General features: G+C 43.1%; 1 protein-coding gene across 5 annotated transcripts; it reads right to left on the bottom strand.

Annotated features, from left to right (window-relative positions):
* Positions 1–4325: 4325 nt before the first annotated feature.
* Positions 4326–15710, bottom strand: LOC309337992 (uncharacterized protein). Of its 5 annotated transcripts, none has more exons than XM_081855094.1 (7): positions 15687–15710; positions 10870–10941; positions 9920–10066; positions 9362–9414; positions 8283–8363; positions 6470–6562; positions 4326–5259 (listed from the first exon to the last, which is right to left on the bottom strand). In XM_081855094.1, exons 2-7 carry the CDS (start codon positions 10937–10939, stop codon positions 5209–5211), a joined length of 495 nt encoding a protein of 164 aa, XP_081711220.1. In that variant the 5' UTR covers positions 10940–10941; positions 15687–15710; the 3' UTR covers positions 4326–5208. The 5 variants fall into 5 exon arrangements, with proteins under 5 accessions (XP_081711220.1, XP_081711217.1, XP_081711221.1 ...); XM_081855091.1 differs by lacking the exon at positions 15687–15710 and adding an exon at positions 15147–15629; XM_081855095.1 differs by lacking the exon at positions 15687–15710 and adding an exon at positions 14976–14999.
* Between the last annotated feature and the right edge of the window lie 740 nt (positions 15711–16450).

Genomic DNA, 16450 nt, shown 5'->3' on the forward strand with positions numbered 1-16450 from the left:
AATATTTTTTTAAAAAAATCTCCATATATACATTTTAAATTCCCAATTTTCTTCCACCGTCCCCCCTCCCGGGTCTTGGCCCCTGCCGTCAGTTCTGTCAACCTCCAACAGTCCATCAACCTGGAGATCTTATGTCCGAGGCTCTTAACTCTTCTTCATGTCCCATCTGCCGATCTTCTTGATAATCTTTGGTGCTAAAAAGCAGATCTCGGGGGAGCTCCAACCCATCGATGCTCATATTCCTTCTTACCAGGTCTGCCAGATTTCCATAGTTAAGGCTAGGGCCCATAAAATATTCCAAATCTTGTTTCACAGTTCTTCCAAGTCCAAAGGCCCCAAAAGCTCCAATCTCCTCTTGGCTCAAATTCATATCCCAAAAGTCATTTGATCCCCGCATAAGGGGATCTCTCCACCTTTCATTTTCCAGATCAGGCCAGGTTCCCATCTTCAATAACTGGCTTCTCCTAATTACAGTCATATAAGGCCTCATCTTGTAATCCTCCATTTGCCTCTGTAGGGTTAAGGCTCCCCCTTGTATTGCTTTATACTCCACAACAGCAATTTTCTCCTTCTCTAATTCATCAATTTGTTCAGTTAAGAAAGATTCCTGTGCCGGGTTCTTGTCAACTTCTATGCTGATGCCCACTTTTGTTCCCAAAATATCAATACTGGTAGCCATAGCATCCATCTTTTTATGCAGCTTTCCCAATAGATAAAATGTCCTATTCAGTACAGACGCTACTTCTTCCTTAGCCGACATTCTTGAGATATTCAAGGTCAAAGCTGGTTTCTCACAGTCTATCTTAAAGCCAATATCCCAGCTGCACTCTTGTAACAATGTCCCAAAACTCCCTTTAGAGGGAACAGTCTCCATTTGTCAATCCTTTTCAGCACAGTACCAAAAGTAAAATAGTAACAGTTCCAGTTACCTTTTCTTCTTTTTTAAAAGCAGAAGCGGACGATAGAAACAATGTCTTTCTTTTATGTCTTGACAGCTAGCTGTCAAATTTATCCTGCTTACCGTCGATGGACTTTTTGCAGACCGTTCCCAGGTTCAGAGACGTGGTACTTCGATTTTTAATTTTTCAGCTTCTCCTGCAGACTTCCCCTGCTTCCAAGGGGAATAATAATAATAGTTTCAATCAGTGGGGTTTTAATCCTTTACGTAAGACTTTCCAAGACCTTAGTTAACAACTTCTTTGCTTCGGTCTATTTACAGAAAGGGAAGGTGGACTTCCTGTTTAAACCTTCCCCGTTCGGTGCCAAATTAAATTATTTTAAGAGTCCAATTTCCCGTTCTACTCACAGGTTGTTGTTTAAAATCCAATTGTCCACAAAAAGAAGTCAGCGCTCTCCGACAGCGGCAATGCGGCTTTGCTCCATGCAAAAAGCGGTCGATTCAAAGCACCGCGCCGCTCACCACCACATCGCTCCGGATTCCCATTACCGGGTCTCCTCGTGCGTAGGGGGGGGGCGCAAAAGGTGCCAGCCGAATCCCAGGTTCACAGGCTTCTTCACCTGTGATTTCTAAGGGTCTCCGCCTTCGCCGTGGCGGTCAGGCCCTGTTTTTCACGGAGCTGGTTCCTCCGATCGGGAGGAGCTCCGCCATTGCGCTAACCCGGAAGTGCCCCCCATTAGCCCAGTTCCAGTCCTATTCAGGTCAGTGGGGTAGCTGTGCTTCCGCACACCAGTTGCTACTGCATCAAAGCAGCAGTGGAAGTGACAGCTATGAAAGGAGTTCTTGTTCCACCCCCCCCCCCTTGAAGGCAAAGAAATGACTTCACTGAGGTTGAACTGTCATTTTGTCATACTAAAAATCAGTTAGCCCTGCTTTTACCGAACCTGGTCAAATAAGCTGGGAAGGGAAGGACAACAAACAGCAACAGAGGCAGAGTTAAGCAACTATACTCTATGTGTATAGCAAGGTTATGCTTAAAATTCTACAAGGCAGGCTTAAGCAGTATGTGGACTGAGAACTCCCAGAAATGCAAGCTGGATTTCGAAGGGGCAGAGGAACCAGAGACCAAATTGCAAACATGCGCAGGAATATGGAGAAAGCTAGACAGTTCCAGAAAAACATCTACTTCTGCTTCATTGACTACACAAAAGCATTTGACTGTGTCGACCACAGAAAACTATGGCAAGTTCTTAAAGAAATGGGAGTGCCTGATCACCTCATCTGTCTCCTGACAAATCTCTATGTGGGACAAGAAGCTACAGTTAGAACTGGATATGGAACAACTGATTGGTTTAAAATTGGGAAAGGAGTACGGCAAAGCTGAATATTGTCTCCCTGTTTATTTAACTTATATGCAGAATTCATCATGTGAAAGGCTGGACTGCATGAATTGCCGGAAGATTGCTGGAAGAAATATCAACAACCTCAGATATGCAGATGACACAACGTTGATGGCAGAAAGTGAGGAGGAATTAAAGAACCTTTTAATGAGGGTGAAAGAGGAGAGCACAAAATATGGTCTGAAGCTCAACATCAAAAAAACGAGGATCATGGCCACTGGTCCCATCACCTCCTGGCAAATAGAAGGGGAAGAAATGGAGGCAGTGAGAGATTTTACTTTCTTGGGCTCCATGATCACTGCAGATGGTGACAGTAGTCACGAAATTAAAAGACGCTTGCTTCTTGGAAGAAAAGCAATAACAAACCTAGACAGCATCTTAAAAAGCAGAGACATCAGCTTGCCAACAAAGGTCCGTATAGTTAAAGCTATGGTTTTCCCAGTAGTGATGTATGGAAGTGAGAGCTGGACCATAAAGAAGGCTGATCGCTGAAGAATCGATGCTGTTGAATTATGGTGCTGGAGGAGACTCTTGAGAGTCCCACGGACTGCAAGAAGACCAAACCTATCCATTCTTAAGGAAATCAGCCCTGAGTGCTCACTAGATGGACAGATCCTGAAGCTGAGGCTCCAATACTTTGGCCACCTCATGAGAAGACTCCCTGGAAAAGACCCTGATGTTGGGAAAGATTGAGGGCACAAGAAGAAGGGGACGACAGAGGATGAGATGGTTGGACAGTGTTCTCGAAGCTACCAACATGAGTTTGACCAAACTGCGGGAGGCAGTGGAAGACAGGAGTGCCTGGAGTGCTCTGGTTCACGGGGTCACGAAGAATCGGACACGACTAAACACCACCACCACTATGTGTATTCATTTAAATGCTCTATAAAAATAGGATGAACATATAAATGAGCTCATTTTCAAAGCAACTTTGGCAACCAGTTTCATTTACGAAGTATTTCAACAGAATTTATCAGCACCGTACTCTGTACAGATGTTAGAAATGTTTCCTTCTTCACCAGGGCCTGTTATCTAGTCAATTCCACTCTGCCACAAATTTAGAGATGGATAGAGTGCCCTCTGCTGTTACTTCTAGGGATTTTACCAATTGGAATTTGTGGAATGTTATACTCTGCAGAGGTTTTCAACCTTTTTGAGTCCATGGCTCCCTTGACCAACTACTTTCTTTCTGCAGCACCCCTGGGGGGCTCAGGATCCCCCTTATGTCACCTCTTGCCTACAGAGCTGGCAGCCTCTCACCCTTTTTTGAATACCTTCCCTTGGTAAGTGTTCCCTCAGCCTCCTTTCCCCTCTCCTTGGGAGTCCTCAGGGCAGCTGCCGCCACCACTCCTAGTCTCTGAGCTGCCCCTCCCTGCCCCCAAAGAGATATGCCTCCTCACACTGCCCCACAGGGGCTTGGGACTTGTCTGTCCATTCCCAGCAGCAAAGGCTGTTGGACTGGCTGGCTGGGCTCCCTGGCCTGCTTGCTTGCTTGCTTGCTCCAAGGCCACCTCAGCTCCTGGCAACCAGCACCCCTTGACCACCATTCAAGGCACCCCAGGTGCCACAGCACACTGGTTGAAAAACACTGTTATACTGCATTACAGCAGATCTAACTATCCCTCCCTGCTTAGTTTGGGTGGTAGGAACATCCACACTAAGACGTACTCTAGTAATTTATGCAAAATAATGACAACTATTACATATGCTGCTGCCAAGAGAGTCCAGAGTCCACTTTCCCCTTCTGTTAGTGCTGATCTTATTAAAAGTGTGATATGATATATGCTTCTCTCTCCTCATCTCCGCTAGCCCATGTGGCACCTAATCATGTGGAGTGGTAAGAATGAGCTACAAGATTTTATGCATTTCCTTTAGTAAATGTTCTCAAGAGAGAACAGGTAACGGTTTGGGGCAGGAACCCTGTGACCACTGGCCTGGCCTGTTTTGTTCTGCTCCGAGCTTCCATATCCTGACACTCTTAAAACTCTGCTTGTGAGGCACATAATTCACCAAGTGCTATGTGATGAAAATTCAGAAACAGATTTTATTTGGTTTTCTTTTAAAATAGAAGTCTGTACATTGTGAAGTTACCTTACATGACCACTTGTCTACTGAAGTCTATTGGGCGTACCACTGAACTCTACTGAAGTTGATGTCCCGGTGGGATTCTCATAGTGTGCACCTACTTACATATTTCTCTGTAGGTTAGAACATAAACTATGGCAAGCATACAAAAAAGCAAGCAGTGGGGATCAACACAAAATAATAAATTACACCAGGACGCAAGCTAGTTGCAGAATATTCACATAATGGTTATATTATGCCAGAATATTTTAATTAATAGCCTAGCACCTAATTAACAAACTGCCGTTTGGCTTGTTAATAACAGGAAAAGGAAATCCTATCAATGAAACAATGTCTTCAAAAGTATACTGTATTAAATCCTCTAGAATACACACTACTTAGAAAGAGGTGATTTTTGTCATTTACAAACAAATATCTTCAATACTAAAAATTTCTATATATACAGGTACTCTTTTTTTGAAAGAGCTTATTTGCAAATAGTCAGCTTTAACATGAAAAATGACAAAAGACAGCCAGTGGTAAAGTTGTTTTCTGCATGCAGTTTGGGATATGCGCAGTAGGTCAAAATTCAACCATGTCATCTCCCATTAAAGCATTTTTAAGGAATCGCCCTAGTTTTCTTAGGGTCCCCAGGAGCGGCAATATGGCTCTTTGTTGGCAAGTTGTTGCCATCAGTTCTTTACTGTTGTACAGGAGGATCTTCGCAGCAGGAGAATTTCAGCTCATCGCACATAAAGTGCTTTCACCTCTTCACTCTGAGCTTGTATTTGGTGCTTTGAGGAGCAGGTTGACAGACTTACTGGTCCTTGCTTAGTAGCATATTCACTACAAAGCAGAGTTCAAGAAATCAAGAAGTTCAGCGCGGTTTCGATCTCGCTGGAAATAAAAAAACCAGTGAATTTAAAACTATTTTATAAATGCTTTCAATAGCCAGTTCAAACTATTAGAAACTCATTTTGTAGCCTTTTGTAAGGGGTGGTTCTGTTTTGCTTCCAAACTCCTAGGCTTTCAGTCACCTGAGTTCGTTATATCATTAGGGGAAATGATATAAAATAATTCAATAACAGAAAAATCACTAGAAAAACTAGAAGGCCTTTAAACATAAAGAGGTGTTTTTTAAACAAACTCAAGGAATGCAGAACATTATGAGAAAAGCTACAGCTTTGATCCAGCTGCCATTTCAAGTAGCAATTGGTCATCACAGATGTGTATATCCATCTGTATGAAAATAATAATAATAATAATAATAATAATAATAATAATAATTTATTTATACCCCGCCCATCTGGCTGGGCCTCCCCAGCCACTCTGGGCAGCTTCCATAGAAAGCAAAAATACAGTAAAATATCACACATTAAAAACTTCCCTGAACAGGGCTGCCTTAAGATGTCTTCTGAATGTCAGGTAGTTGTTTATCGCTTTGACATCTGCTGGAAGGGCGTTCCACAGGACGGGCGCCACTACCGAGAAGGCCCTCTGCCTGGTTCCCTGTAGCTTTGCTTCTCGCAATGAGGGAACCGCCAGAAGGCCCTCGGCGCTGGACCTCAGCGTCCGGGCAGAATGATGGGGGTGGAGACGCTCCTTCAGGTATACTGGACCGAGGCCGTTTAGGGCTTTAAAGGTCAGCACCAACACTTTGAATTGTGCTCGGAAACGTACTGGGAGCCAATGAAAAGATATGTCCAGACAGTTTGACAGGGTTTGGAAAAGCATTTCAATGGAGGTGTACATCTGCATTGGCAGTACAGGACCCTCTGGACAGATACGTCCAGTCAAAGGCAACTATGGGATTGCGGCGCTCATCTCACTTTCAGGCCGAGGAAGCCAGTGTTTGTCTGCAGACAGCTTTCTGGGTCATGTGGCCAGCATGACTAAACCGCTTCTGGCACAATGGCACACCGTGATGAGTGCTAGAGCCCACAGAAATGATTGGCAGTACATACAGATCTAGATCAAGGTGTAGACCAAAAGTGGATTATGAATTTACATAGCTCTGATGCTACAACCGAAGGGAAAACAAATCAGTAAACACAGGTATCACCTCCCGCCTCCCCTTAGGAAACAATAAAAAAGTTTAAAATGTTACCTCTTTATCCTTTTTACTCTTCTTTACTTTCATCTTAATTTTCTTCCCTGTGATCATACTGTAGTTCTGATTCTTCTTTTTATCTTTCAAGTACTAAAAGAATGTATTTGATACATAAATAAATATGTACCATTTTAAATTATCTATATTGCTGTTGTTGTTATTAATTTATTAAATTTGTATACCGTCCTTCATCCGAAGATCACTGTGCGGTTCACAACATAAAAATACAAAACGAGAATACAAACTACATAATAAAAACAAGAACAAAAAATCTCAATAGCCCCCCTCCTGCAAATACATTTAAAAGGACCTAGAATGTTAATCAGCCAAAGGCCTGACTAAAGAGAAATGTTTTTGCCTGGTGCCTGAAGATAGGAAATGAAGGCACCAGGTGAGCCTTGCTGAGGAGAGCATTCCACAAATGGGGAGCCACCACAGAAAAAGCCTGTTCTTGTGTTGCCACCCTCCAGAACTCTCGTGGAGGAGGCAAATGAAAAAGGGCCTCTGAAGATAACCACAGGGTTCAAGGAGAGGTGCTTTTTGAGGTATTGTGGTCTGGAGCCATTTAAGACTTTATAGGTCAAAACCAGCACTTTGAATTGAGCCCAGAAACTAACTGGCAGCCAGTGCAGTTGGACCTGGTTCAAAGTGCCTTGCCCTAGTGAGAAACGTGGCTGCTGAATTCTGCACCAGCTCACTTTGTTCAGAGGAAGCCCTACATAGAACTTGTTGCAGTAATCTAATTTAGATGTTACCAGAGCAACAGAAGTTAGGCTATCCCTGTGTAGATAGGGGCGCAGCTGGGCCATCAGCCAGTGCTGATGGAGGACACTTCATGCCCCTGAGACCACCTGAGTGTCAAGCAACAGCAAAGGATCCAGAAGTACTTCCAAGCTACATGCCCGCTTCTTCAGAATTATGTGCAGCTTACAAGGAAAACAGAAACATGTGCAAATATGTAATGAATGGACCTCTTAAGCCAAAACAAACAGGAAATCAAAAATCTTAAACTGATTTAAGTTGGGGGGGGGGGAGGAAATCTGACCCAATGGAAACAGCCTAAAAACAAAATACTCAGGATTCTTCAGGGTCAGAGACTAAACCAGTAGATTCTATGAATCTGGTGAAAGTAATACTGAAAGAGTTTCACTCTCCTGAAGTTCATTCTGTTCAATCACACCTGTGGTAATGGTGCCAAACTAGGACTGAGGAGACCTGGGTCTCAATTTCTATTCAGCCAAGCTCACCTTGGGGCAATTATACAATGTCAGCCTAAACCTAACTTAAGGGTTGTTGTGAGGATTAAACAGGAGTGGGGAGACTCTGTCTGCCACGCTGAGCTCCTTGGAGAAAGACCAGATAAAAATGTATAATAAATATGCCACAGTGTTTGTTCTAATAGCAAGATGTAGTTCAACCTTTAGAAAGGTAATAAAAATAGAAAATCTAAGTACCGTATTTTTTGCTCTATAAGACTCACTTTTTCCCTCCTAAAAGGTAAGGGGAAATGTGTGTGTGCGTCTTATGGAATGAATGCAGGCTGCACAGCTATCCCAGAAGCAAGAGGGATTGCTGCTTTCACTGCGCAGCGATCCCCCTTGCTGTTCTGGCTTCTGAGATTCAGAATATTTTTTTTCTTGTTTTCCTCCTCCAAAAACTAGGTGCGTCTTGTGGTTTGGTGCGTCTTATAGAGCGAAAAATACGGTAATTCTACTGCCCATTTAAATACTTTTAATCAAGACACTTATCAGCTAGTCTAGTTCTGTGGGGGAAAATTGAGACACTGCCAGGCATTCAGTCTTGCACCTACCTTAGAAAGCTGTACAGGACCTGACTTTTCTTTCTTTTTCTTCTTTTCTTTCTTTTTCTTCAACTTATCTTTTTTTCTCTTCTAAAGAGAGAAAAACATGCACAGGCATTTCTTTATGCCCGATAGTAGCCACAGAGCACCTATACAGATTCACATTAATTTATGCACTTCCTACAGAGACCTAGCAGACCAATCTCCCAATTTACTTACTTACTTACTTACTTATTGGCAATATTTAGAAGTTGCTAACCAGAGTTCACCAACCTTTTGAGGCTTTTGGAATTTTGAGAAAGTCCTGTGGGTGACAGTCAAGAAATGGTTGCTATGGGAATGCAGCATAAAACAAACTGGCTGCTGTAGGGTGATTGATGGTGCTTGTAGAGAGCTGTGCCTTTGTCTACACAACCTGATTTCAAACCACGAGGGCAAAGGAAAGCAGGCTCCCAATGTCATTGTGACATCTGGAGATTGACAGGTGCTGCCCATCCAACTTGGTTCACAGGGGATCAGGGAACCATGGATCTGACCTGCTGGCTCTACAGGTACCTGCTAATCAGCTGTTGAGCTCATTTAGTTCAATCCTTAAATAGAAGTCCAATCTATGAATGAAAATGTCAGTAGCATGCTTCCAATGATACCTTTTCTCCAGAACCCACTGTTAGCAGCCATAGGACCCACCCACATTATCGGCTAACAGGCATCCAACCCATCATATGAGGATCACTGTTGTAAACTCAAGTCACATCCGCAGTGAGTTGAACCAACAATGAGACATGCATTTCCATGGATATGGAGTTCATAGGTCCATCACCAAAGCAGCTGAAAGACAAGCAATCTTCACATGACACCTCCATGAGAGGTTGTCACATGTCAGCAAGGAATGTAATCTGCTAAAAGGAAGTTAGTCATAGTAGCATAATCTCTCATTTGGGTGGAAATCATATTCTGTCTGAATCCGCAGAAGAAAATTACAAAATATTTTGTGCTCAAAAACATGATGTATTGAACAAAGCACAGAGAAGAGCTTTTCAGTTACACTGATTTTTCATCTCTGCTTCATCTGTTAATCTTGGCCTTACCTTTTTGTTCTGTTTTTCCTTTTTCCTTTTCTTTGATTTTGATTTGGGAGAATCTAGGAATTAAAATTAAAACAAACAAACATGTATTATGGCTTGAACGATGTTACATGAATCAGAGTTGTGTTACAAAACAGTTCCTGAGATGGTGGAATTAGTTTTTGTTTATGTTGGGATATACAAGACACCATTTTGAATCAAGATTGCAGACCAAAATGTTCCAAACTGCACTGATTTGGACACCTCTAAAGATGGCACCAATGTTTACATGATCAAGGAGAAGTGTTTTAGTCTATAGATGGAATTCAATGTTGTGCCCCCTCCTTTCCTTGCTGGCTTGAGTATCAGGTCTATTACATTCAAGCATCTCCACCATGCTAAATCAGGTTCTCACAACAACAAAGTCATTAAGACATTGCACAGTTAAGCTCCTACAAAATGCAGGTTATTGATCTATGCTTGGTCTGGGCTGGGAAGTTGTCAGTATTTGCTGACTTGCTGTCAGTATTTGAAGCCATCGTACACTAAACATATTACTTCAATGCAGAGATGAAATCATACCTCTACTACTTGAGCTGCTTCTGCTGTGTGAAGCAGAGGACCTTGAGGAAGAACTTGAAGATGAGGATGTTGAAGAACTAGACGACGTAGTGGAAGAAATTGAGGTGGACCTGCTTCTGCTGCGTTTTCGCTTCCTCTTCTCTCTCTCTTAAAGAAATAAAAACCCGGAGCACTGATTAGGATTTAGGGTTTTTGGTACATTAGATTAGAAAACCCTGATTTTAAATGGTAATTTTTTTTTAAAAAAATGCTTCAGTACATTTTTAATTCTTATTAGCTACCATTCAAAGGCAAAACACAGATTAATCAAATTGATAATTAAATAATAAACAGTGAACACATATATTTTTTTACTGCATTTCATAGAATCATATAATTGCAGAGTTGCAAGGGATCCTGATTCAGGCCAAACCCCTGCAATGCAGGAATCTCAACTAGATCGTACATACAGAATCATTTAAATCCCATCTTCCTTCCATCATGGAATAGTACACAAGACAATACACAAGCAATTCCCAGATTATCCATCCAGGCACCAACGAAACTCAGAAACGCTTAGCTTCAGCAAGGTGGCTGAATCTTGCACTACAACACTTCCAGAAGAGAAGTCTAATTCACATAACAGTATGTTACATACTGACGATAAAGCAAGTTGACTTTGCAGTGATCAGAGAGTGCTGATTAAATAGTGTGACTAGTTCCAACACAACCCACAATGCCTTCAAAAACTTTCAAGTTGAGTGAACTTAAAAACACTGTGCTGCAGTCTGGAAATGTGCCAAAGCATCTGAAAGTGGTTCAAAACACCCAAATGCAGTATAAAAAAAGGTGTGTAAACCAATAGTTAGCATTTAATTGGCTCTGATACAAGTGATATACATTCAGGGAGTGTAAAACCTGAGAATGCTCTCTATTGAAGCTACTGTCACAGACTCAACAATTACACTTACCTCTTCCTTTTGTTATCTCTTGCGATGTTGCACACAGCGCCCCACCTTTCTCTTCATGTCTGTTATCCATATCTATGAAACATATATATTTATGTTATCCGTATCTATGAAACATATATATTTATATATACACAAACAAAATTGTAAAAAATATTTTCTGTGGAAGAAACTGAAACTACCTGTTGAGATGGAGTTTTTCCACTACCAGGAAAGACTAATGACCTTGGTACTACTGAATTTTAAGCATCTGATCTAATCTAAGCAGTTGAAACAGATTTGGGCATATCAGGTTTAGATTAGAGTCTGTTTCAACTGCTTAGAGTGTTAAACTGCAGTTTAAGAATTGTGCACAAGTGGTAACACCAACAGTATGATGTGTGTAAGTAAATAGCCAATAAGCAAAAATGAATTTCTTAAGGACCAGCTTTGCAGCTATGCGGTAACTTCAGGCATGATTTGCATGGCTACATGTGAAAAAATATTCATGCCAGTGGCACATCATCAATGCAACTTGTTTGTACAGCCAAGCCTGGGGGCTCTCCGAAAAGATTTCATGTTGCATTTAGTCACCTAAAAAACTCTTCATCCAAGAGAAGCTGAAAGTGTCTTGAAATTCTATAAAAGAGTAGCCTTGGAAATGCTACATTATTCACATTTAATCAGTCAGGGTACTTGCAGAAGTTAAATAATGTAACTCCCTAACAAACACACTTTGGCCAAGCTTTTGGAGCGTGAACAGATTGTCAAACTACAGTGGTACCTCGGGTTACAGACGCTTCAGGTTACAGATGCTTCAGGTTACAGTCTCCGTTAACCCAGAAATAGTACCTTGGGTTAAGAATTTTGCTTCAGGATGAGAACAGAAATCGCGCAGTGGCGGCGCAGCAGCAGTGAGAGGCCCCATTAGCTAGAGTGGTGCTTCAGGTTAAGAACAGTTTCAGGTTAAGAACAGACCTCCGGAACGAATTAAATTCTTAACCCGAGGTACCACTGTACAGTCATACCTCGGGTTGAATGTGCTTCGGGTTGAGCGTGTTCGAGTTGCGCTCTGTGGCAACCCTGAAGTAACAGAGCGCGTTGCTTCTGGGTTTTGCCGCTTGCGCATGCGCAGACGCTCAATATGTCATGTGCATGCGCGGAAGTGGCAAAACACGACCCGCATATGCGCAGACGCGCTGTCGCGCCTTACGTTGCGTTCAGGATGTGAACGCGGCTCTGGAACGGATCCTGTTCACATCCCGAGGTACCACTGTCCACCAAAATGAGCTCTCTCCCTCTCGCCTGGGGTAGTATGGCTGTCTGTATTGGTCTACCATGCAATAAGTTCCAGAAGCTTAACTGTGTTAACTTGTTACAGTAAACACAAAATGGAATTTTGGGACACTTACTTTACTCTTTCTGGAATAGGTTTTCATGGTCTAAAGCCCACTTCCTTCTGGGTATTGTCGGTCAGAAGGTGTTAAAGAATGACCGAACATTTTTTATGTACGCAACAACAGCAGCAAGGATACTCGTCGCTAAGTATTGGAAAACCCAAGATCTACCTACACTGGAAGAATGGCAGATGCAACTGACAGACTATATGGAATTGGCTGAAATGACTGGCAGAATCCGAGACCTGGGAGAAGAGACGTTGGAAGAAGACTGGAAGAAATTCAAGATTTATCTACAAAAATATTGTAAATTATATGAATGTTAAGAAGGATGCTAGAATATAAACAACTGGGCACCATTAAGATAGAGGAAGTGATATATGAAGATAAGTTAAATTTAAGAAAAGATAAATTTTTGGAAAATTTTTAAGTTATATTTAATTTTTTTAAGATTTGAATAAAGGATATCAAAAATTAGAGATATAATATTGTAAAATTAGATAATAAGAATGGAAATAAGGGAATAAATTTGTTGGAAAATCTGTTTTTTTGGGTTAGGAACACAGGAGCGGGAGATGTGAGGAAGTCCAAAGAAGTTAAGAAGATTATGTTAAAGGATATGTTATATTGTATTGTTTATTGGAATTGTAACTAAATTAAAAAATTGCTAATAAATATTTATAAAAAATAATAATAATAAATAAAGCCCACTTCATCACATCCAGATAGCTAGCATTATATGTGTTATTTATATACAATCATCCATTTGCAAAGTGCTTGAGAGAGAACAAGAGGCCACGTCTCTGCCCTGAGAAACATACAATCTAAAATCTGACAAGAGGGGGTAAAAAGGAAGTGCAGAGCTGTGAAAGCACAGGAAAAACAGATGGAGAATGTGTTATTCCACCACCTCTTCTTCACTGTTACGCATACTTGGGCAGTTACACCAGGTTTTGTGCCAACAGCTTTATGAGAAAAGGGGGCACTGAGGAAGGATTTGAGGAAAGAGAAAAAACTGCATCACAAAAATGATGTATGAGGTAGTTCCAAATGGGGAAAGACAGTCTTCTGAGGGAGCAGAAGACCTTTGGACAGATGGAGCAAAGGTCAAAAGCAGGGATGTTTCAGGACATAAGAATGGAGAGATAAGGAGGGGCAAAGTCATGGAGGGTTTTGATAGTAAAGATGAGGAAGTGTTGGACCAGACAGGGCATCACATCATTAGAGTGAGGAATGATTTTAACAGCAGAAACAAACAGTTTTGTGACACCTTAACCCTCCTTTGGGAATGGGCATTGTTAATAATGTAGTTGCTACTGTCCCTACTTTCTGCATTTCATTTCCCTTTGACTTCGCAGATTCACAATTTCACCTCACTGTTGTGTGGGAGACACACACACAGAAACACACCCCACTCAAGCAACACTTCGTTTGTCTGGTCCAAGGGTCAGCAAACTTTTTCAGCAGGGGGCTGGTCCACTGTCCCTCAGACCTTGTGGGGGTCGAGCCTGTATTTCCTGGGGGGAAATGAACGAATTCCTATGCCCCACAAATAACCCAGAGATGCATTTTAAATAAAAGGGCACATTCTATTCATGTAAAAACACAGATTCCCAGACCGTCCGCGGGCTGGATTTAGAAGGCTTTTGGGCCAGATCTGGCCCCCGGGCCTTAGTTTGCCTACCCATGGTTTAGTCCACAGAAGCTTACACTATTAATACATTTGTTAAAATTTAAAGTGCCACTCAACTCTCTGTTGTTTTTGCAAATACCGCTCTGGAACTTAGCTGGATGGAGTTGATGGAACCAAGGTGAGGCAATGGAAGACCAGAGAGGAGAGCATTGCAGCAACCTAGGCCAGGGGGCAGAGGGACAAGGTCTTTTTCCCAGGGTCAAAACAAAATAAAAAAATTCCTTCCAGTAGCACCTTAAAGACCAACTGAGTTAGTTCTAGGTATGAGCTTTCGTGTGCATGCACACTTCTTCAGATATCTGAAGAAGTGTGCATGCACACGAAAGCTCATACCTAGAACTAACTCAGTTGGTCTTTAAGGTGCTACTGGAAGGAATTTTTTTATTTTGTTTTGACCATGGCAGACCAACACGGCTACCTATCTTTTTCCCAGGGCTCAGAGAGGAAAGCCCCTGGTGTGTATGGGTGGGTGTTTTTTGCAATGCTCTGAAGTGAGAAGTAACCATGACCTGGCAATGGACTGAATATGGCGAGCAAGGCAGGGAGAAGTCAGTGTGCCTGTCCAACATCAGACAGGCAGAGAGAAAGCGAAACAGCAAGGGGCCGTTTCTATCAAGGTTTCCACGCAACAGGTCAAAGTCATACCAGATAAGCGCAGCAGCAATCCACAAAACAATGCATTGGTTGGTTTTCAAGGTGCCGCTACAAGGCTCCTTGGTTGTGTTTGCAGGAGAGAGCATGGAAAGTTTATCCCCCACAGCAGCACATTTGTCATGCGTGGAAAAGATGGTTATTTTCACGAGAGGGAAGATTCACAATCCCTCACGCTGAGGACCAACCCCACGCTTCTAGGAGCGGCGGTGATAGTTAGTTACTCCGGATTAAAGCACTCCTTTTTTTTTTTTTTTTTACGCGGGGCGCCTCGCGGAAGCCAAAATACGAATATAACCCCCCACGCCCCCTAACCGGAGCCCCTCGGGCCCGTGGACACGCGTGGGGTGCCACTCCTGCCGTCGACAGTAACAGCAGCAGTTATTCACCCCAACAATCCTCTCAGAGCCCCGCCGCGTACGAGGCGCCTCAGGGACCGGGCGGTGCGCAGGGCGGGCGGGCGGCTAGCGGGGAGAGGCCGATTATGCCCGGAAAGCGCGCCGGGTCTATGAGGCAGCAGCAGCTAAGCGGCCTTCCGGCCTGCCCAGGACGGCGCTTACCGGCGGCGTCGGCGGCGAAGGCGACCAGCAACCGGCGGCCGTCGTGGCCCCAGGCGCTCCGGGAACCCGGAACCACAACGCGGAGCACCGCCGCCTGCCGGGAAATGGCGGGAAGCGAAAGGCGCTCGGGGTCGGCGCCTCCCTCTCGGCTCCCGGCTGCTCGGGGCGCCGCGCTGAGGGGGAGCGAAAATAAATGGGGGGGGGGGAGGAGACTGAGCCCGGCTTAAGCCTGCGCGCGTTTACTCAGGAGTAAGTCCCCGTGTTCTGTGGGGTCTACTCCCTGGTAAGAGCGCTCCAGGCGGCCCACCTGACAGGGGTGGTTTGGCGGAGGGGAACGGCAAAGCTGGCGACGACAAGCACGCTGAGCGTTATCGAAGGGAAATGGCTCCTGATTAGCAGCAGCAACGTGGCTGCTTTTCATTTCCTTGCTGAGGGGAAAGGACGCCGTGGGGTGTTTTGTTTGTTTGTTTAAGCGGGGGCGGTGGGGGGGGGGCAGCTGCCACCCCCCAAAATCAAGTAAATAAATAATACTCAGCTGACCAATTGTATTGCAGGTAACTCGGTTCTGCCCGCCCCAACCCTAAAGCCTGCCCCCCAATAAATCCTGGCTACGCCCGTGTGTTTTAAACCGTTGTCATCATTTATTTTTTTAACCTCAGTCGGTATCTGTATTGAGGCAGGCAGGCAGGCAGGCAGGCAGGCACGCGCGCACACACCCACACCCACACCCACACCCACCCACCCACACTCTTTTACATGTTTTTATTGTGAATGAATAAAAGCATAACATTCTTTTTATATATAATAATTTTTATTAGTTTTCAATTCCAATCCAGTAATAGCCTCATTATAACAATAACAATTTATAATACAGCTATTAATATCAATAGTTCAAATACTAAGTTATATAAGTTACAGATAGGTAGCCGTGTTGGTCTGCCATAGTCAAAACAAAAAATTCCTTCCAGTAGCACCTTAAAGACCAACTAAGTTAGAAGTGTGCATGCACACGAAAGCTCATACCTAGAACTAACTTAGTTGGTCTTTAAGGTGCTACTGGAAGGAATTTTTTGTTTTAAGTTATATAATTTAGATAAGGTGCTCCCACCCCCACGTGCTAGAATTGATGGCTTGATTATTTGCTTTATTTCTGTGTTCCAAAATCTTACTAATTTCCATTACATTCCAGTCATAATAATCCTTATACAACAACTGCAATATTAATAACTTCTATCCGTGTTGACACATTAAATGATTTATAAACTACAAGTGAGGAACTTAAGCTATATCCTTGTTCTTCCTGT

Source organism: Podarcis erhardii (assembly GCF_964252035.2).
Source record: "Podarcis erhardii genome assembly, chromosome: 3".
Taxonomy (NCBI): Eukaryota; Metazoa; Chordata; class Lepidosauria; order Squamata; family Lacertidae; genus Podarcis; species Podarcis erhardii.